The sequence below is a fragment of the Parambassis ranga genome, chromosome 16 (assembly GCF_900634625.1).
Source record: "Parambassis ranga chromosome 16, fParRan2.1, whole genome shotgun sequence".
Classification (NCBI taxonomy): Eukaryota; Metazoa; Chordata; class Actinopteri; family Ambassidae; genus Parambassis; species Parambassis ranga.
The window spans coordinates 12449641-12471741 of NC_041036.1; the positions used below are offsets into that span (position 1 = coordinate 12449641).

The 22101-nt window shown below is 40.3% G+C and overlaps 4 protein-coding genes across 6 annotated transcripts; all 4 read right to left on the reverse strand.

Annotated features, from left to right (window-relative positions):
- Positions 1–548: 548 nt before the first annotated feature.
- On the reverse strand, positions 549–1301 carry LOC114448486 (peptide YY-like). The gene is made up of 4 exons (XM_028425455.1): positions 1286–1301; positions 968–1153; positions 792–881; positions 549–573 (listed from the first exon to the last, which is right to left on the reverse strand). The coding sequence occupies exons 2-4, from the start codon at positions 1129–1131 to the stop codon at positions 549–551; spliced, it is 279 nt and encodes a 92-aa protein (XP_028281256.1). The 5' UTR covers positions 1132–1153; positions 1286–1301.
- Positions 1302–4165: 2864 nt separating this feature from the next.
- malsu1 (mitochondrial assembly of ribosomal large subunit 1) lies at positions 4166–5892 on the reverse strand. Its single transcript, XM_028426018.1, has 4 exons — positions 5513–5892; positions 4815–4990; positions 4647–4728; positions 4166–4538 (listed from the first exon to the last, which is right to left on the reverse strand). Exons 1-4 carry the CDS (start codon positions 5817–5819, stop codon positions 4384–4386), a joined length of 720 nt encoding a protein of 239 aa, XP_028281819.1. The 5' UTR covers positions 5820–5892; the 3' UTR covers positions 4166–4383.
- Positions 5893–6145: 253 nt separating this feature from the next.
- On the reverse strand, positions 6146–10207 carry smpd5 (sphingomyelin phosphodiesterase 5). 3 transcript variants are annotated; one of them, XM_028426598.1, is made up of 8 exons: positions 10008–10207; positions 7708–8934; positions 7435–7510; positions 7207–7347; positions 7020–7109; positions 6863–6926; positions 6615–6774; positions 6146–6497 (listed from the first exon to the last, which is right to left on the reverse strand). In XM_028426598.1, the coding sequence occupies exons 2-8, from the start codon at positions 8827–8829 to the stop codon at positions 6402–6404; spliced, it is 1749 nt and encodes a 582-aa protein (XP_028282399.1). In that variant the 5' UTR covers positions 8830–8934; positions 10008–10207; the 3' UTR covers positions 6146–6401. The 3 variants fall into 3 exon arrangements, with proteins under 3 accessions (XP_028282399.1, XP_028282401.1, XP_028282400.1); XM_028426600.1 differs by lacking the exon at positions 10008–10207 and adding an exon at positions 9893–9983; XM_028426599.1 differs by lacking the exon at positions 10008–10207 and adding an exon at positions 9656–9880.
- Positions 10208–17056: 6849 nt separating this feature from the next.
- rbm24b (RNA binding motif protein 24b) lies at positions 17057–22076 on the reverse strand. Its single transcript, XM_028425660.1, has 4 exons — positions 21700–22076; positions 21361–21484; positions 21182–21236; positions 17057–18608 (listed from the first exon to the last, which is right to left on the reverse strand). The coding sequence occupies exons 1-4, from the start codon at positions 21865–21867 to the stop codon at positions 18251–18253; spliced, it is 705 nt and encodes a 234-aa protein (XP_028281461.1). The 5' UTR covers positions 21868–22076; the 3' UTR covers positions 17057–18250.
- Positions 22077–22101: the final 25 nt, after the last annotated feature.

A 22101-nucleotide genomic window follows, 5' to 3' on the forward strand; every position in this document is an offset into this window, starting at 1 on the left:
CCACAATTCATTCCATTTACATCACCTATCAGTGAGTCCGCATGGAGCACCAAAGATAATGCATATTTACACAGACACCAGCACCATAATAACCCATTACGTGATTTGTTTCTGATGTATCCAGGTCACTTGATAGGATTAAACTGTTAATCTCTTTTCAGTTTCGGTGTAGGTCATCACAACAGGCTTGATATAGCAAGTGCAATAAATACAACATTACAGTGCATTAAAATGCATCCTGCTTTACTCTTCCCTAAATTTACAGCAGGCATTGTGAATGAGTGACATGTCCCTTTAAAAAAAATACTGGATAAAAATGTTGAGTTGTCAGTTCACCAGGAGAGTGCACTGTTACTCCATGACTGAGTGCAGTGTGATTCAGCCAGCCAAGAGTGCCTACATCAACCTACACTCTCTCTCTCTATATATAAACATACACAGCAACCCAGACCAAAGTAGTTTCTTAACACAGAATTTATTTCATGCAACACAACTTAATTTTATGACAGTAAATTGACAGTAATGTGGATGCAACAGCTCCGACTGCCTCACCACAATGGTAGCCCATCATACCTACATGAACGCATAAGGAAACAATATGTTAGCCCAGAAGGTTTTCATGTCACAGAGTGTTAGAAAATTAGTGTTAATCCAATGTCATCCCACCACACAGGACTAAAACCTTCAAAACAACCACACAGTATTACTTTAACACTGAATGTTATCAGCTCCATGTGGAATTACACTGCAGTATGTTATTGTGTTTTGTCCTGCAGTGACAGAATATTTACCTGATATAGCTGGATCCTGGAATGCTCTCTGTGCTCTCCCTCAGCAGCACATCAGAAAACACTGTGTCTGGAGAGTCTCGTTTTCCATACCTACACCATTAAAAAAAAAAGATGTAAAGCAACATATCGATGCTTCTATGCATTGATTGATTCACTTCATTCATTCAGGGACTCACCTCTGTCTTGTGATTAGGTTGATGTAGTGTCTTAGTGCAGTATAGTATTTGGCGAGCTCCTCAGGTGGTGCTCCTTCCTGGGGACTGGCAGGCTTGACTGGATATGCATTTATGCCAGAGTGAATACAAACCAGCAGACAGAGAGCCAGAATACCCAGCGACATCACAGCTTTGGAGTGTGTCCCACTGTAGAGCAGAAGGTGAAAAGCAGAAACTGATCATCCACTGTGCTTCATGATTATCAACCATAAAAGCTGTCCAATCAATAACTATGCCCTGATGTATATAAATAAAACAGGAAGAATAAAAACTTCCTACACTGGAAATGACTGCTGCAGTTGCTTTTCTTGCTGACAGGTACCTCTGTCAGTTTTCCAACATTGCCTGTGTTTTATAGAGTGTGGTCCTGGTGGGGAGGGAGGATGATTTCTTTCCTACCCCAGAGAAACATCCGTTGCTTCATTAAGTTTCTGGAAAGCTAAATGCAAAGCAGCGAAATAAAAACAACTGATGTGTAAACACCAGAGTCATTAAAATGTTCATTATTAGACTTAAAGGTGATTATTTTTTTCTTGTCCAAAATGCATTACAAGTTAATGTGCTTTAATCTTTCCTGCATTGCATAACTATAAATCAGTTTTATGACTCATTCTGTTACAGTTTAATTATACATAAATGTCCACAGATTTGATTTATATCAGTTATTTTTTCCTTAGTTGCTTTATCTTTTACAAAACTTTTATGTTATCACGTTTCCAATACTGACACAAATAAAGACTAAAACTTTTAATATAAACATATGACTACAACCAGCATGACAGATGTTAATACGGCTGGTCATGGTGAGCTGTCAGGATGCCCCAGGTGTTTGGAAAATAACCTCAAACACTAATCAGAGCAGCTCTGTACGCAGTGCGTCTGGAGTGTTGACCGTGCTTCAAAACTTCTGGAACTCATTAAAATGGTCACCTGTGTAAATTCATTGATCAGTGACTATGACCACACATCAAATGTGTCAGCTGACATCGACAGTTGTCCTAAGACAATTACAGTACAGCATTTTTGTCCAAAAAACGAACAAGCATAGCTCTGGATGACACCAAATCATACAGGACAGAGGTAGTAAATCACACAAACCCTTCAACTTCCAATTTCAAGTGATAGAAAAGTACATAAAAGCTTTCAGCTACTAACTGGTAAAGACAACTTGAATGGCTGCTATTTTCTCTGAGGAGCACTCTGCTGAAATTTGACAGTAGATTGGTGCTGTTGTTTTCTATGACAGTCATGTGGGAACTTAAATCCAGGGCAACAGCACAGACTTTCCAGCACAGGAAAAAGACATAAAAGCTTCTGGCTTTTCATTATAACAGCAGATATTCTGGTGGTCCCTGCTAGAAACACTCAGGGGGAAACATGTCAACATCTTAATACAGTCAACTATGATATACTGCTGTGCTGCTCCTAAGCTGATTGTACACGAGAAAAGATGATCTATCATTACTATAAGACATGAAGGTCAGATAGATCAGAACATTTTGAGGACGTTTGACTGTATCCTCACAGAAACCATTAAATGCTGCTCATGAGGACTTGTGCTGCAGAGGATATGTTCATGAAGAGTCTCCGAGAACCGAACGCTTCACAAAGTTCAAGTATAAGCATAAACTGTTCAGAGGAGGAACAGAAATGAGGTGCAGACATGTGAGGTTCTCCCTGTGAAGTATGGACCTACATCATTGTAGAATCGTTGGTGTTCTCTACTTCAGAAATACTGTGCAAGAGGGTCAGTCATCTGTTTACATAGTAAGTCACATCAGCCTGCAGATAGCTTGCTGACAAATGAAGGGCAGGTGGACGAAGCGCAGTCATGGCCGATCTAGCTGATCCTCACTCAGTGATTCCTCACAAGCTCACTTCACCAAGCGTACGATGAAGAGCCACCTGCAGGAGAGCGCTGAAGCTTTACCCCTTTAAACATGCAATGAGCTGAGCAGTTCTCTGCGGCCTGTCGTGCCTTCTGCGATGAATAAATCATCCAGCACAGACGCTTGCTGTTTGCACACTAACTAATCTTCCTCTTTATCATAATCTTCTCCATCAAAGAGAGGTATCACCGTGGCCCTTAATGACCACACAACAGTGAGCTGTGCAGAACATTAGCCACAGTAACAACTTTGTAGCAACACACATCACATTCGTTCACATTTATATTTCTAATATGTATTTAGAGATTATTTTAGCAAAAGATTTAATGGAAATGAAACCCAAAGGTTTTGCACTAAAGGTGTTATTTAACAGTCTGTCTTATCTTTCAGGACTGTGAGCTGCTTTTATGCAGGAACTGTTGCATACATTCATACATTTGTTACCGTCTTTGTCTATTAAACATCTTTGTGAGTCATTCTTCATACAACCTAATCAAACACAGTGGTCAGGCCTCGCCTGCTTCATTACATTTTTACATTTTGTAAATGTTCTAAAGTCAATGAAGCATATTGGTCACCCTGCGAGGACTATTGTAGCCTGTTGTGTGTGCACACTGCACACGAGTGTTGTAAGATCGGGCTGCATGTATGTCACATAATAACTTTTCTTTTTCAGGTAGAGGCAGTTTGCTTCTTTTTTTTATTTGATTGATTTGGCTGAAAGCAACAAATTGAACAGTTGTGTTTGGTGGCTCCACGTTGTCGTTTTTTCCCTCCAAATGAATGTTTCCTAAACCTTTGCAGACAACAAACTAGCTGGTGAATTGGTCCCATAGGTGGAAGGTGACAAAGTGTACTTACTGTGGCTTCAGTGAAATTTCAGAAGTTAAATGTATCTTCACTTCAATACCACAGTGGAGGTCAGCATTTACAGACAAATATTACTTAAACACTCGATTATCAATTGTATAATCATCTTGAATGCTGTTACATTAAGGAAAAAAGCTTTCATCCATCGGGGGCTGTTAAGGACACGGCTGCAATCTTAACTGCAGAAATTTCCAGATCCAGATCAACAGCAAGATTGTTTCTCCACATCCAGCCTGTAAAACCGTAATCTCGGCAGCTTGTATAACAACAACAACAGAATAACTCCCAAGCTGCTAATGCATTCAGCTGGCTGACCTGAATGTCTTGTACATAAGAGAGAAAATGTGTGTTAATACCCCGAAACAACTCCATTACTGACAACAATACAGTTACAAATAGATAGAATATCAAAATAATTTATTATGAACTAGCAAATATGATAAACATTTTTCTTCCACATAACACACAGAGATTACAGTAAAAGGACACTACATTTTAACAATCATTTTTCAGAGTTTATATGAATTTCAGAAGGTAATTAAATTGAATATGCCTACTTGCTGCTCCTGAGGATAGTAAAGAAAGCTATGTAGTTAGATGTGGGCACAGCTTATCTCATCACTTTGTGGTTTCAACATCAAACATGAAGTCTTCTGGTAGCGTCTCAGCTGGGATGCTCATCAGCTGCTCATCATACGTGCGAAGAGTCCAAAGCTTCTCTAATTCATAAACTTCTCTGGTCTCAGGTAGCATGAAGTGAACAACCATCTTACCTGAGATAAAGAGAAAGAAGACACCATTAGTTACTATACAAACAGCAGTCCACACACACTACAGTATAATTAGGACACTTGGAGGATTTAGGACTTTGGTTTACATACCAAAGTCTACGCACAGCCAGTCCTCTGCATCCTTCCCCTCTATCTTGACATTTGGATCTGCGTCCTTCTTCAGAAACTTGTACTGGAGTAAACACAACCTTTGCATAAGTTAAAAACAACAACACTTGATACTCATAACTTCATAAAGATCAAATAAAGGTTAGATACCACTTTGATGGCGTAAAGCGCCATAGCGCGGAGATGTCTCGGTGACACGCCACTGACGACAATGAAGTACTCGCCGTATTTGATCTGCTCTGGTACTTTAATCACACAGAGGTCCACAGCGTTTTCCTGACGCAGCAGAGACACCAGCACATCCAGACTGAATGTCTGTGAGGGTCCTGAACAACACAAAACACAGTCAGGAAATAACACCACAAAGCAGGTACAGCTCTAGCGCCATGTCTTTCAGTCCTAATGCACAACATATGTAGATAACTGGGAAAATGCATCGTTATTATTATGTAAGTCACTTTGACCTGGTGTCAAATACACAATATAACTTCTATTGGTTGTTTAATTGTTTAATCAACCTATTTATACTTATTGATGTCCATATTGTTGGGTTTATATAATACATTAACTACAATAACCATTTCTAGAGGAAACTAAAAGGTACTTCTTCAAATCCAAAGCAAATGATCAGTTTATCACACGTTTGAGTGAAGAAATCAAACATAAGCGTTCAAGTTATTTTTTGTCTGAAATATGTTGTAAAATTACTATTTTTTAGGATCTGAGGGATTGAATAAGACAAAAGATCCCTTAAGAAATACTAGGGATTACTGCTACACTTCAAACCAGATCAAAGGTTCTTTAACCTTTAAGGTTAGGAGATGTGTTTTCATACTTCAGGTACTTACTCTGATTGAGGGAGCTGTTGCTATCATCCATCTCTTGTGACTCCTCCTCTAACATGCCCGTCCTTTTTGTATTTCTGCTTTCAGAATCTTCTGAATAAAATCTTTGTGACGTTCTGTGATGCCAGTGTTGACATGAGGCTAATTTTGTTGTGAAGTGTTCAGGCAGACACGGGCTGTAGCTCTGAGCTTTATGGACCGAACAGACGTTTCTAAAAACATCCTTTTGTTGCAATAAAACGCTGCTTCTCCTCACCGAGGATACAGACGTCCTAAAGCGACAAAGCACATTCATGACTTTAACGTGCATAATGCCGCAATACCGAAGGAAAAAAAAACAGACCTCCACGAGTTTATCAAGGGCTAAAAACAGGAAGTGGTCCCTGTCCTCGGCTTCTGATTGGTTCGTTTGGCTTTCTTGTTTGTTTCTGAGCAGGTCTGTGAAATAAATGTAGATCACCCCCTATCGGTACCAAACGGTAACGTCCAACTTAAAAATAATGTATTACACAGTATTACTGTAGGACAATTATGGCAGAAATGTTCTATTATAGACGTTATGCATTAATTTACTCATTTAATCTCTCTCATAGTTGATGGCAAACTAAAAGCAAAATACACAAAGTATTCACAAAATTCATTGTATGCATTTATTTCTGTAGGAAAAATTGCAGTGAAAAAAAATCCTAAAAAATATATTGCTTTACAAAGTTTGTACCTCTAGCCTGAACAACCCTTTAGTGTATAAAATTGCATAATTACAAATTTCAAAATGAATTCCTCCTGAGACATCTCATTTGTCAGAACATAGTCATTAAAGTCACAAATTCAAGTATATAACAAAAACATTGCATAAAGAAGTGCTTTGTACATTTAGTTTGTCCTCATCAGCTTAGTCAGACTCCAATGTTACATTAAGTCTCAAGCCCACAGGAATATGGTCTGTTAGGCCAGCCAGCTGTGTTATAAATGTAACCTCTTCAATGTCCTGTATGAAAAAAACGGGAGGTGTTATTACGGTGCATTGTTCTTCCAGTAGTTGTACCATTTGCACATAATCAATGATCTATATATTTACAAAGTAAGAACACAAAGACACACTTACTGTGCGGCAGTACTTTGATATGGAATTTTCACGGTAGAGTATGTAGTCGATCCGACGTCCAATCCACGGCTGACCTGTCTCAGGGTAAACCAAGGAGGAGCCCAAGATGGGAACCGGAGGTGAGATGAACTGCTTTCTCAGTTCTTCGTTTTCCAGAGTTCTACAAATACACACAGGGCAGTGTGGGGTGTTATGACCTGGGGAGTTCCATTGTCATTAAAGTAACATTGCTGCACTGAAGATGGTACCTTTGTAGATTATCTGGGGTGTTAACGTTATCTTCATACAATGTTGGTTGTTCCAGCAGAGTACCTATAGAAGCAAACCAGTCACACAGTGTAACATTTGTAACCCTTTGCCATGTAATGTGGCAGTTACACTAGTTTAGGGATATTCAATACTGACCAATGACCCAGGCCTTCTCTTTTCCAGGTCCTGCTCTGCAAGGGTCTCTGTATTCTTCAAACACAGGGTGATTCTGCTCCAGATTGTCATCTGCACGAACAGAAAAACATGTGTTAACAATACATGTTTACAAAACATTACTAAACAATATCAAAACGTTAACACATTCTATGAGGCACAGACGCACCAGGTGAGCAGTTGTCAAAGTTGAAATCACCACAGAGCACATCAAAAACAACCTCCTCATCGGGCTGTCTGTTGGCAGCTTGAAAATCACTAATCCATTTTGTCATCATGTTCAACTGCTCACAGCGAATTTGCCCATCACCTGGTAAGAGAGCAAACAAAGCAGTCAGGACTTTATCTTTGTTCCCTTATTAGAAAATGTAAAATACTGAGCTAAACTGTGACTTGCCCTCTGGTGCATGAAGATGTGTGCAGTTAAAATAGCCAACCACTTTCTTCTGTTTCTGATTCCGTCCAATCAGCACCTAAAAGTTAAAAAATGATTGTTATATTTCCCCTAATTTTCTTCATACTGAGAAAGACCATGAGTGTTTATACTTATATGCGCTCTGCAACTGCTAGCTGCTGTCAAACCCTGGACAATCATGTAAAGCTCAAACGTCCAAGACAAACAGCACTAACAAAAAACACATGTTTTCTGAGTGTCACTGTTAGAAGGCACCTTAGCAGAAAGCAGACCCTTGGCAGCCAGAGCATCTTCTCCACTGCTGGTGGTATAGCAGTGGTACTGGGCCTCGAGCACTGGGAACCGACTGGCCAGGAAGAGGCCACTGTTGAAGAACTTAAAAGATGAAACTCTGCACGGTGAGTGCCAGGCATACACACCAATGTCATACAGTATATGTCCAAACACTGGTTTTAGAACATCTGTGAGCTTCTGCGCAGCCCTCTTATCAAACACCTCTTCCAAACAAAGAATATCAATGTTGGCTGGAAACAATGATGACACCTCCCAGGGTACATCATCCTGCTGCCGGAGCCCTTGAGAAAGCAAAGCTCGGGGCGCACTCCGGTGAGCTGATCGGTGCTGCTGGTTAGAGTTCTGATTGGAATTGGGCAGCGAGGGAGGTGACTCTGTCAAAGATTCTTCTGTATCTTCACAGGGTACACAAACCACATGACTACTGGAATTTGAGACTGTGGTCTGTCTTTCAGTAGAGTCTGACTGGTGACCAGCTGGTGGTTGCGTCTGTCTGTCTGTAGCTCCATATGTAGATGAGTTAACTGCAGGGAGGATGCTGTTGGACGGGCTGAGAGTACCACAGCTGCTGGGTGAGTCAACAAAGATGCGGATGTGGGGTCGACACACACCCTGCACAATATGCTGACCAATGGCAGCTGCCCTGCGCTGAGTGTGCCCCAGGTTGTTAAAGCGAGCCAAACCATCAGGCAGCAGACACAGGTTAGCTGTAGCAAAGCCAAAAGATGCTTTTCCCATCACCTCAAAGCCCCTGTGTGTCTCCTGCTCTGGTGATGACGGTGTCTCTCTGTGGTAATAAAACGGCCTGCGGCAGGCCTGAAGAGGTGCCCAGAGAAGAAAGCCCAGGAGAGCAAAGGGAGCTGTTACCAGAAAAAGAATGAAGAAGGTAAAGGAGCCAAAGACGACCTTGAGAGGGTGGAGGTAGCATTCCTGCTCTAGGCGTTCAGTTTGCTCCAAGGTGGTGGATTTTTGCAAAGCAATCAAGCAATCAAGACACCAGAAACAAGGCAGGATTAATGCCCATCCAATTGTATGGACACCTGCAACAAACTCATTAGGAAAGGGAGATGTCTGTAGGGCCATGCTTCAATGCCGTGCTCTAAACAACTATCAGGATGAACATCGGGACTTCCTTTTCCTGCTGCATTCCTGTGTGATGTCTCTGTCTGTCATGGGTTCCACTGGACACTAAAAAAAGAAAAATAATTTTAGAACAATCTATGTGAACATTTACAAAGTGGGTTTTCAGGAACAACAGGTTAATCTTCTTCATGCCTGTGCATATAAATGTGGAAAACGTGAAGCAACAGATTGCAGTACTGACATGAAAGCAGTCCTCTTCAGGCTGGCTTACAGACTGCTTATGCAATGATTACTTTTAAAAGTAAGCGAGAAAAAAAACATGGTGTAATCCAGATGGCACCATCTGCACAGTGTCACTAGCCACTGGCAAAATCAGATTGCAGGGAAAAACATCAGCCTGAACACCACACCTTTTTGCCTATTTATAGGTGAAGAGATACAGGCCATGTGTGTGTAAAAGTGAAATCCACGATTATTTCTCTAATGATGTACTGCTGCAATTGTATTGGCAAAATACAGATATAACATGTTCACAACGGATGATTCAGAGGATCAATTCAAGGATACTCCCCAGAAAGTAAACAATGTCAGGGCGCTTGTTAGTGTGAAAAATCAGGCTATACTGTAAGCTAGCATTGCAATATATAGGTGATTACACGTCACTGTGTTGCGTTCAGTGGTTGACTGTCGCCGCAGCAGACTGTGACTCCTAATGCAATCACTGCTTGACTGAATATATTACAATCCATTCACAAAAATACAACCAGGAAGTTGAAAACCCCCAACATCCCCATATTGATGCCCCATTCAAAGCTGGATACCGTACCTGAAAGTGGACACTGTCTTTGAATAGTGGCGGTAAACAAACCCTTTCTGTCATCGAACTGTTCAGTTGACACTCATACAGGTTGATTCACCTGCGTGATTTTCGCTCGTCGGCTGTAAGCAGTATGCTCATGCTAACAGTTTTACTTCATTAACGATCCACTAACACTTCTGAATTTAAATAATATGTGTAAGAAAACACAATGTCGCTTTATACTTGCACAAGTTTAATACTCACTCAAGCCTAGTATAATGTAAGAACACGTTGATTCTTCCGAAGTAAAAGCTGACACCTGTCATGTTGAGCAGCTAGCTAAAAACACAGCTAACGTGTAAACCCGGACGGTGCTTACCGTAGCACGAGATGTGGGACAGTCCGTCTGATGAACTCACACCGAGCAGCCCGCTAATGTGTTTATTTCATTACACTCAATTAACGTGATTGTCGCAAGATCGATAAAAGCACGCAGGCCCTGTCATGTAAACACACACACAACAGTAAAGTTGTCGTTTTTTTTAACACAAACCCACCCTGCTCTCAGCGGCTCGTGGCATTATTAAGCCACGCCCCAATGGATGGCGTTGCCATGGTGTCTATCCCGTGTGACATGTGACCTTACCTGAGTCGACCCATCAAAAAATGTATTACCAGCTCATTACTAGAACTGAAACTCATTAAAGGAGACAACTATAACCCTGCACCTTTAGCTTAAGATAAATCCTAAAACATAGAGAGTCCAGTGAGAGACACAAGAATACTGAGAACTGAAAGACCATTAAATAACTGCTGATTATTCTCTTAAATGTATTAAAATCTGTATTTTATTTATTGTTTAAATCATGAATTTAAGTTTTTCTTCAAATAATAAGCAGGCCCTGTTTTATTGCTGGTTTCTTCTTTAAGGGTGTATAGATGTCTCTATAAAGGAAACAATAGATGTTTCATGCATGTTGAAAAAATGTATTGAAAAATGCATTGGTGTGTGACAACCCACACACCAATAGAGACTGCTGTTGGACTGGATAACCATTAAATCACTTTAAAAAGTGTTGATCACTTTAAAGTGTCTTATATATTTAATAATATAATATTCAACAATATAAAAAACAAATACTAAACAGTATTAACATTTAAAATGAAATAAATTTAATTTAAAATTAAAAAATAAAAGACATTTAATGTTTAAAATAATAAATTAAAATAAAAGATGTAAAAGATGACTAAAATAAAAACTATACAGCCCCTCTTCTTCTTCTTCTTCTCTTTCTAAAGGACACATTCCTTTAGGTTGAGGTTAGAGGTTTTCAAAATAAAACAGGAAATAATACAAAACCAGAGAACCATAGATGACTTGACTGAATCGAATCAAAGCATGCTCCGTAAATGCTAGACTCCAACTCATCCAGTTTAAAGTTATTCATCGCCTGCATTATTCAAAGACCAAACTTAACAAGATCTTTCCTTCCATTTCTCCTACGTGTGATAGATGTAAATCATAATGTAAAGGGTACTTTAACTCACTTATTTTTGACCTGCCCTAAGCTTGATACATTTTGGACTGATATTTTTAATTTGTATAGTACTATTTACAATAGAAAGTTGACCCCCGGCGGCCTATTGGTGATATAGGATGCTCCACTGAGTCATTGTCTCTTCCCCCCACTCTGCAGTATGCGCTAATGTTTGGATTGGTTATTGCTAAACGAATTATACTAAGGGAATGGAAATTTGCCTCTTCACCTTGTTCTAAGAAATGGCTGAATGAACTGGTTTCCTGTTTGTATCTCGAAGAAGTGCATTACAAACTTTCTGATGCTTACTCCAAATATCATGCCATTTGGGGTCCCTTTATGGATCACATCAACAAAGGAGAAAGACATCCTCTACAGACAACTTAAACAGACTGGAGCACCGGGCCTGGCATGCATCCATTTCGCTTCTGCTCCTCTATGGTGGCTTAAACCTTAGGACTTGCCTTTAATTTATACTCTTTTTTGCACACTTCATTTATATGTACAGACATGTTGAATTTGATTTGTTTTTTTGTGATGGCAGTACTGTTGCTGTGTTTTTTTTTTTTCTTTTCTTATTGTTTCTTATTTTAGGTGTCTTACTGTTGTTGTGTACAAAAAAGAAAACTTTGCATAAATAAAATGTTAAAAAAAAACAGAGAACCACACTAGAACTAAGACAAACACAAAAAACTACAAAATAAAAGCCCTGGCTCAGACTGAAACCCTGACAGAATCTGTGTTCTGTGTATCTGTGTTTAGCCAACAATGTCACAGAAGCAAGACATTTGAGAGGAAACATAAACTTCATGTCCTGGATTATAGTGGAAATTCAAACCAAATATGGTCCACACTAAGTTGACAGGAGCCATAACCAGATCAGACCCAACTTTGGACATAAAATCTGTTAAGGCTGGCTACACACTAGGAGAAAAGAGTTAGCATGAATTTTTAACTTTTGGAAAGACAAGTATGCAGTTATATCTATGTTTAAAATTAACTTGTATGAATGTATGATGAATGTACTTCATGCATGTTGAAAAAATGTATTTGTATACATGTAAATGTATACATTCAAACCTTGTATGAATGTATGATGAATGTACTTCAGTCATAATCAAATGTCAGGATCAATTCATTTTGGTTTTTCCAGTGGAAACAACCTCCATTGTCTGCCTCAGAATGCAACACTAAGAGCGCCCTCTAGTCAGTGGCGGTTTTGGGCACGGGCAGACCGGGCGGTCATCCTCACGGCGGTTTTTAATGTGTATTATAGATCACTGTGTGGAGAATTGGCAAGTTAGCGCCCCCTGCAGCTGCAGGCGCCCCTGATGCTGAGAAGCTGCCGTACAGAAGCTGTGAGAGGAGGGGAGAGGGCGCGGGGGACAGCTCACCTCTGGGTCTCCAAACGGAACGGACAGGGAGAGGAGGGAGGTCTCACTCTGTCCTGATAGCGTGCGTCACTGCGTGTTTGTGTATAGCAGCATGAATGACCGAAGGAGTGAGCGATCTTACCGTTAAAATCATTAAACAGGTTTTGGGGCCAAACCGGACAGACAGCAGAGCTGCAGGCAGAGAGACAGCTGACAGTAGCCTGATGCTGGACTGAGAGTTTGATGCTGCGCGCTGTGTTTTTATAAAGTCCATCCATGATGCGCTGCTCTGGCTCGTCGGTTAACGAACAAGTTAAGTCCATAAATAAGTCCGTCCATCAATGACAGGCTGATTAACGGTAAACTAAAGTAAGAATACTGCTACTGTCAGCTGGTTTGATGAGTTAAATACAGGGTAAAAAGTGGGGAGTGATTATTTTTCATCCATATTTATCATCCATTCAGCCTCTCTTCACTCGATGCACACAGTCTGGACCATCACACAGGTATCAAAATGACTAGTTGCCCAAAGTGTGTGCTGAAAGCACTATCATTGCTAACAAAGAATTATATTTATGTATAATATGCAGTCCTATTTTAGTACAGTGAAATATGTTTGTTTTGTCTGAATAAGCAAGGACAAATGTTTGATCCAATCCCAATTGTAGTGCTCTAGTTTACATGCCTTATGTAAATTGTTAATTTAAAAAAAAATATAGACAATGGGGAATTTCCTTATTATATCATTTATCATCATATTATCCATTTTGCAACCTGTCATGTTTTTTCTGTAATGTTTGTGCATGTTTGTTCCTCTCTCTCTCTCCTTCATCCTCTCTGTCCTTCCTGTCTCCCTCTTCTTCTCCTCTCTCTCTCCTTCATCCTCTCTGTCCTGTCTCCCTCTTCTTCTCCTCTCTCTCTCCTTCATCCTCTCTGTCCTGTCTCCCTCTTCTTCTCCTCCTCTACCTGGCCAACTGGCAGCAGGAAGGTTCTTCCTTATGAGCCGGATCCTGCTGAAGGTTTCTTCCTGTTAAATAGGGAGTTTTTCCTTCTTTTTTTTTTTTTTTTTGGGGGGGGGGGGCGTTGACTCGCCGGGGGAGTAATTCAATGTAGAACCGCCACTGCCTCTAGTGGTAGGTGCCCTTTCACACCACCTGAAGGCAAATTAAGCTGTGAAAGCATTAAGCAATGGATATGCATATATATATATATATATATATATATATATATATATATATATATATATATATATATATATATATATATATATATATATATATATATATATATATATATATATATATATATATATATCCATTGACCTGTCTTTTGTATATGTGTGTTTTGGTGTACTCTTTTGTTCTGCAGACCACAGCTCATGCTGGTAACGGGGGAAAGATGTTAGGGGAGGTGAAGTCCCGTGGACCGCAAGGAATGCAAGGACCCGTCATTGCTGTTTGCAGCTTTAATATTAATTGGTTTACTTTTAAATAATGTTAAAAATATAATTGAATTGCCAAACAATTGGCCATCCTTACTGTATTGTATAGTTTTGTGATGTTTTAATGAATGGCTGACAAGTGCATTGTTAAGGCAAGGCAAGGCAAGCTTTATTTATATAGCACCATTCATACACAAGGCAGTGCTTTTTCAGAGTGCTTTACATAGGATGAAATCACAGAATAAAAACAATTTAAAACATGAAATTAAGAAGGAAATTACAATCATAAAAAGAATAAAATCATAAAAAAACATCAAATAAAATCAGGACGATTAAATGAGAAGAGTGCAGTGAGGACAGCAGTCAAGAATTGAGGAGAACGCTGCAGTAAACAAGTGTGTTTTCAGGACTGATTTTTTGCTGCAAAACAAAAAAGTTAGCATTGCTTTGAATAATGTTTTTTTATTATGGTCCAAGTAAGAAGTTGTTGGATGAATGTAATTTTCTTATGCCACCTAAATTTCCATCTAAACAGATAACGTACAGTAAGAGTGTTGTGACTGTGTTATTTGAACACCTTCTCCTGTTATTAGAATAATGAAATTAATTTAGGTTGAATGAACTAGCTTGAACTTCATTAGTTCTACTTGTGTCAGTCTTGTTGAAACAACATGCTACTTTTTGTTAGCTTTACAAGTATCATTCTCGTTGTGTAATTGACACAACTAGTGTCCAATGAGACACAACTAATTGAATTTTCATGATTTGTTTAGATGAAAATTAGGTGGCATGATGAAATTACATCTTGTTTTTCTTGGCTATGACTACCAGAGAAGGAGAGGCTTTCCATCCTCCTCAGCCATCTTGCAGAGACAGATCAACATAATCAGCAGGTCCCTCTGGAGCTTTGTCGGCGCAGTGGTCATTATTATCTTCCTCAGGACGTCTGGATTGTTTAAGTCCGCTCCATCCTTGGTGTAGTTACTATACTTCTCCTTCAAAATGCCATAGCTGTTCACAATAAACTCAGCAAATGTTGGGTGAAGCGTGGCTTTATACCCAAGCTGGTTCAGCCTCTGCATGAGGCTGGTGTGCCTCTGAGTGAGATGATGGCGATAGGCTTCATCCATCTTGCCTGTGAGAGGGTGAGTGCTCACCTGAAAGACAGGAGGAAAAGGTAAGACTTCCATCTGCATAGTTTGTACAGCAATGTGACTCGTGTGAGAGACTTTTTTACCTCTATGATCTTCTGTGGTATGTTCAGCAGTGTGAACCCATAGAACCGCTTTCTGTGCTGGAAGATTTGGAACAGAATCCTCCTATCCAGCTGATAGGCAATCTCACCAAGCACTCTTTCTGGATCTGCAATCGATACATTAAAATTATTATTACAGAACAAGGCACAATTAATCCATGTCAGGTAACAGTTACCTTTGACATTCGGAGTAATATCTTCTGAGCCATTTTGCAGCCCTTCCTCATTTGTGTCTGTGTACGCAGAGTCTTGAACAAAAGACTTGAAGTCGATGGGAGAAGAAGTTTGATGACTGCTTTGCAGCAAGTCTTTCCTGAACTGTCTTTCACCACATGTGTTTTGGCACTGACTGTGCTCCTTCAATCCTGAGGATGAGCAAAGACGTAGATTATTAGCATTTCTAGGAAACAGGTAGGGTGTCACCTTGTTCCTGTAAGCGCATTTAAAGTTACAGCCATTAACAGATTATACTGTAACACTTTTCACTTCATCACATTACAATGACAGGCAATCAGACTGGTAATACTATAATTAAAAAGCAACTCCAATTGCCTGGTAACCCAAGTTCATAACTGCCACCTAGTGGCAAAAATAAACAAATACCTGTGGCTTCCTGCAGACTGCAGTTGTTGAAGCTGTGCAATTTGGATTTGAGGTCAATATTTTCCTTGGCTATGCTTAGCATGAACTTCAGCTGATCATTATCCTCTCTGAGTTGTTCATACTTTGACCACAAGGCAGCTGTTTGCTCCATGTCCATTCTGAGGCTCCCCGTTTTACAGCTAGACTGGGACAGTAAAACGTCCTGCATCGTCAAATCACAAATGTATAATAAATAGTAGTTTGACTAAAACAAGGTCCACTTAGCAACAATTTGTTGTTTGGTTGCCACGGAGATTAGATATGTTTAGGTTTATCAGTTGGTTATGTTCAGAGTCATCCCCATGACAACCAGACAGACAACCTCTGCTGATAAAGGCTGAACATCAAATACACTGCTTAACAGGAAGGTTTTTGTTATTAGGTTGGATCACATCTAATCATGTTTGGTCAGGTATACCAGTAGCATCAAACCACACATTTAGGAACCTTTTTTCTCCTGTGATGGCATAATGTTTATGTTTTGTTGTCATTTGTGAGACATTAGTAATACAAATCAGTTAAGTTTTACCACTAGGTCCTTTGACTGTTGAGGAATATGGAGAAACAGCAAAATACTCAAAACCTGATGTGAAGTAACACCAGCAGTATAAACAGCAGATGGTTCTCAGAAAAAGAACACAAGAAGTAGTAAAGCACATTAACCAGCAGGTGTCAGTATAGGATGTTTAACAATCTTGAGTCCCACAGGGAGAAGCTCAGCTTTCAGCTGCAACCACAAGGGACACAGTGTTTCAACATAAACTGTAAATTTGTCAGTATTCAGCTTTGATGCTTATTTACACACCAAAAATAAATACATTACAAAATACTGCAACAAAAACATTTGGTTAGCAAGACAGGGGCTCAGATCTATTTTAATATTAGTTGTAATGTGGGATGAGCGCTTCATGTTACACAAACATCCCACATGTAGAGCAATTTGGAAGAATGTGTAATCCATTATTAGTATGTGACTCAGCTCGTCCCACAGTTTGGACAATTAGGTTTCTCACTCTGGCAACAACATTTGATTATTTTTTGTTGGGAGAGGTTAATAAGTCACACAAATTGTGTCACCCTCACAGCCACACTGTGTAGGACACAGACATTATTTTTGCAATCCGCAATACTTTTTTACTTTTTGTTTTTTTTTTAAACAGACTTTCCAGGGAACACAGGTTGAAGGTAACTTTCCATTTATTTCCTACATTAAATATCTGCATTGTTTAGAGTCATGCATTTACAAGGTGAAACAGATGATGCCCTTACATTAGAAAACATTTAATGTCAAAAGACATGAAATGTGAAAGCTGTCAGACCGTCTTTTATCAAACTGGTCAAGTATAAAAAGTGACACAAAAGAGTTTAGAATCTACTACAGAGGACAACATGAAATCTACAGAAAATAGAAAAAGCTTTGGACTTATTGCTGCTATTCCACACAGGGTTGTTCTTTGTACAGAGCGCTTTAAGCCTACTTTAAACGTCCACAATGTGCTCTTGATCAGGAGAAACGCAGCAGCACATGTGGACGCGCAGGCTTCATACATAACATATGAAAACAAACAAGGAGTTTATTGCTGTAAGGCTCCATAATAAATACATAAATAGCATAATTTAAAAAGGCACATCATTAGACATTTTATCAAAATGAAAGATTCACATTCAGCTATCTTTCTTCCCTTACTTGAGGTTTAATTTAAAAAGGAAGAAAAGTGAGTGCTTTAAACAGCGTCAGCTGTCACCTCAGGATTTTGTCTTTTGTACTATTAAGAAAACAAATTAAAGGGAACTCTTTGAGGATGTCTACTCTAACTCACGCCAAACAATTATATATATATTTTTTTAATAAAAAACATTCCTAATAAAACTGATTTCTCTATGAATATCTGCATAGCTTTACCAAACATGGTCCAAAACTATGAAATACTGAAAACTGCATGATGACATGACACACTGTTCTCATGTGTATGTAGGTGTTTTCAATGTAGTGTGGAAGAAACCTGATCATAAGACATGAATGCACTTGGGATTTTTATACAAATTCCTCTGCGATATTTATACACAAACTTCAGCAGTGGTTGAGGTCCAGTGAGTCTACGTCAGCTTACATGAAATATTTTACTGCTGAATAAATATTAAATATTTATTTATATCCAATAGTCACAAAAATACTGATCTATTATCTGATTAAAATATACAGTAAATCATCATCTGTCTCATCCTTTTCTTCAGGCCGGCTAGGTTAAAATTTAGGAGTGACATTAACTGCATGGTTCAGCCTCCATGTCTGCACCTCCTATTTTAAATGAGGAGGTGACCCCCCCCCCCCCCTCCCCTCTTCATCCCTCCTTTACAGTAGTCTTTATTCTTTTACTGCATGCGATCTGTCTGGAGCTGCTGAGGCTGGTACTGGCTAAAGGCCGCGGCAGCGGCGGCAGCTCCTGGAGTGGCAGCTGTGGCCAGCGGCTGCTGGACAGTGTATCCATACCCTGCTGTGGTCATGTAGCTTGTCGGTGCTGGTGAGGCCGCGTATGGATACTGTTCATAAGCAGCGGCGGCGGCAGCTGTGGCGGCAGCCGCAGAGTACTGAGCATAGGCCGCTCCAGTATAGTCAAGGAATGGGGAAGTGGCGGCAGCAGCTGTTGCTGTAGCAGCAGAAGGTTGTACGTGAGGGATCACCACGCTGGGTTGAACAAAGGCTTGAGGGTAGACATAGTGGGCAGGGATCCTGTAGGACATAAGGAGACATAGGATCAGAGCAAAACCTAAGACGCATCATCTTTCCAACGCTGAAACCAAACTCTGGAAAAACAGGCGCCAAATATGTCAATCCAGTCCTCAGAACACAGCAAATCCATTCATTAACAACTGAAAACCCCTACCTAGAAATGAAAAGTTAAAAAAGCAGCAAAACCACAAAAGAAACACAAGCGCAGCTTTTAATTTTTTTTTTTAAAAAAAGGGGGAAAAAAGCACCTGATCAGAAAAAGTAAGGCATTAAAAAAAGACACAGCCAAGCTCTGCACCCAATGTTTCAATGAAAACCATATTTGACAAAATGCGAGCTTATCGCAAAACACCGCAACGTATCAATACAAGAAAGGGACATTATTCAGTCCATATACTGCAACAGCACACATACAGGCATGCCCACACATGTTAATAGGTCCTTAAAACACAAACAGGACAGATGTCAGCTTTCTGTGTTTTTAAAAAAACTCATCAAGTGTGGTATTAGATTCTGTAAAGAACTGGGTTTGATTATTTGTTTAAAAAGAAATCTGTTGACTATTCAACTAATTCAATCAACTATTATCATTATAAATCAACTGTGTAGGACTAGGAACAGAAGATCTCTATTGAAAGAGGGATATTTTGTACATGCACCAGAGTATAAATGGATAAATACAAGCCAGAGTATCTGGGTAAACTTCACCTTTGGTAAATATACTGAGGAGCAGGTGTGAAATATATCTGTCCTCAGACCAGTGACCCCCCTCCCCCACCCCCTATTTACAGACATACACCCCCACACAAACATACACAAGCCAACTTGACTGACAAGGGAGGCTGGAAGCATGCTATTTTTGCTCCCCTTGTCATGTCCAAAGGACAAGCTGATCTTCTCCTTCAGTAACACATGGCAGAGCACTCGTCAACAACAGCGACTGCCTGCGCTGGACTGTCTCAGTGACTTCACTTGAATTTCTTTATTATCAGATTGGAGGCGCCCAAGCTGATGGAACTGAGCCATACATTGTTACAAAGTGGGACAGCTAGATATCTGTTGTTGCATGGTGATCACGGAGAGAGCGTGTGATTCTAATAAAATCTATCTATAAGATGCTGGTATCCTTTTGTGACACCACTACATAAACGCTAACAGGGCACAGCTGACTGTAGCCATCTGCTTTGAAAGAGAGGGGGATGAACATTTTGTCATCCCGCAAGTTGAGAGCTAAATAAAGGTGCTTTGTAAATCACTAGGACACATGGGTAATCCCCAGCACATAACCAAAAGGTTCCATGGCTGCACGGCTCGGCCCACCTGTTGTCCGCGGCCGAGCGGCCCTGTCTGTGCCATACATTATTAACAGCGCTGCTGAGTGACTCCTATTTTCCATCTGAATTTGAGAGGCTGTGCAGATCACTGTAGCCAACAGCTGCTGCCAAAGAGACCGGCTCAGTCTCCAACCTATATACACCAGTGACCATATGAGACCCATGTGAAAAAGCTTAACAATGACCCCATTACCACATTAACACACACAGTAAACCACCTGAAGTCTTAATATTTTCAATCAACTACTGATATACCAACATGGAGATGTGTGAGATTTTTGTGTTTTCACTCTCCTGTACATTATTGTTTAATAAATGCCCATTGGAGTGATGAGCAAAACACAAAACATATTATATAGTTGGGTTTTGTGTACCTGTAGATGTAAGCTACAAGTGAAAGTGATAGGTTAATAAAAAACAACAACAACAACAAAACAACACAGCATCATGGGTAAGGAAACAGAAAAAGAACTCCCACATGCAAGCCAGTGTTTTGTTTTGTTGCAGGGGATGGATCTTTTAAATTAAACACACAGTGAGTGATCATCAGCACCCCGTTGACAACAAAACACAATTAACTTGATGTTAACTAGAAACTGGGAGAAAAATAAACGACAGGCTAAAGCACAATCATTAAAAGGGAAAAGAATCAACACCCCATTGCAGAGTTATATTCTCCCTATCAAGTGATAAAAAAATACTCCTGCACGCCCCACCGCCCCCCCACTGCAAGTAGAAATGAGCACACAGTTAAGCTGAACACCACATCATACTGAAAACAAGGCACACACCAATCTATGAACTATGTAAAACTGGAAAAACAACAACAGCAGAAGACTTCCATGCATCTAGTCACCATTTCAGTTCGTTTGTGTATGACAGAGTATACAGGTAACACTTTAGTGCTCTGCCCAATGCAGACTCAGCTATTCCTCAAATCATCCTGTCCCTTCATCAGCTATTTAAACCGTTACCGACCCTGTCAGATCAGAGAGAGATAGACAACATGATGTCAAGTCCTGAGGACAAATGCTCACTTCCTTCACAGTCAACCTCGAGCAGAGGCAGCACACATGAACACTCACATGTCCTCATTCAGGATGAAAAAAGGTGGAGGCAGTAAAGAATACATGTTTAAAACAGATAACATGAGATCATTAAAGACAGAGACATTCATTCATTCATTTTATATACAGACAGATTGTGTGGAGACATGAGAAGTTCTGCAGCCCAACTTACCCGTAAGGTCTCTGGATGAACGCCGGATGGATCTGAGGCACGCCGAATGCAAATCCTGCACATAAGAAAGATCATTGCTAAACTTTAACTCGATTAAAAATAAACCTCATTCTCTGTCTTTCTTTTTGTTTTTGGCCTGGTGCCTTTGTTTGCCCATCTTTATCATTAACACTGCTCACCTGGCTGAATGACCCTGGGTTTGGCCCCCAGATAGGCCAGGTTCACATTGGCTTTCCTTCCATCTATTATGGGGTTTGGGTCCTTGCAGGCTCGATCAGCAGAGGCCCGGTCTGCCATAGTCACCTAAAGGAAACACATATTTGGCATTAAAACTACTTTTAAAGTGACACAGGCAGGTCACACTTTACACATTAAGTGACTGGCTGTAGCAGTTTCTGCAGTAATCAGGAGTACAGTCGACAGATAGGTGCATATACTTGTTCCAATTGACTTCACCCCGCGCTGTGCACGTGTGCTATCAGCTTTCCACTCAGTAATAAGAACAGGTTGTCACTTACGAATCCATAACCCCTCGATTTCCCCGTCTGCCGATCCGTGATCACAACAGCCTCCTCGATGTCTCCAAACACCTCGAAATATTTTCTCAGGCTGGAGTCGGTTGTGTGATAAGGAAGACCTCCCACGAAGATTTTGGTGAAGGTTGTGTCTTTCTGTGCCGCGTGCATCGTTAGTGGATAAAGTGTGTGTGTTTTTAAGGTGAGATAAAGTCAAGACGCGCGTTCTGGGTGTGGAGAGTGTGTGCGGCGCGGACAGGCAGCCCACCGGTAGTTAATGCGACTGTGGGTCTGAAGGAGGAGGAGGAGGAGGAGGACACCTGTTAGTTTGTTGTGAAGGTTCCCCAGTTGTCAGTGTGTGTGTGTGTGTCTGTGTGTGTGTGACACAGATACTTAACTCCACCC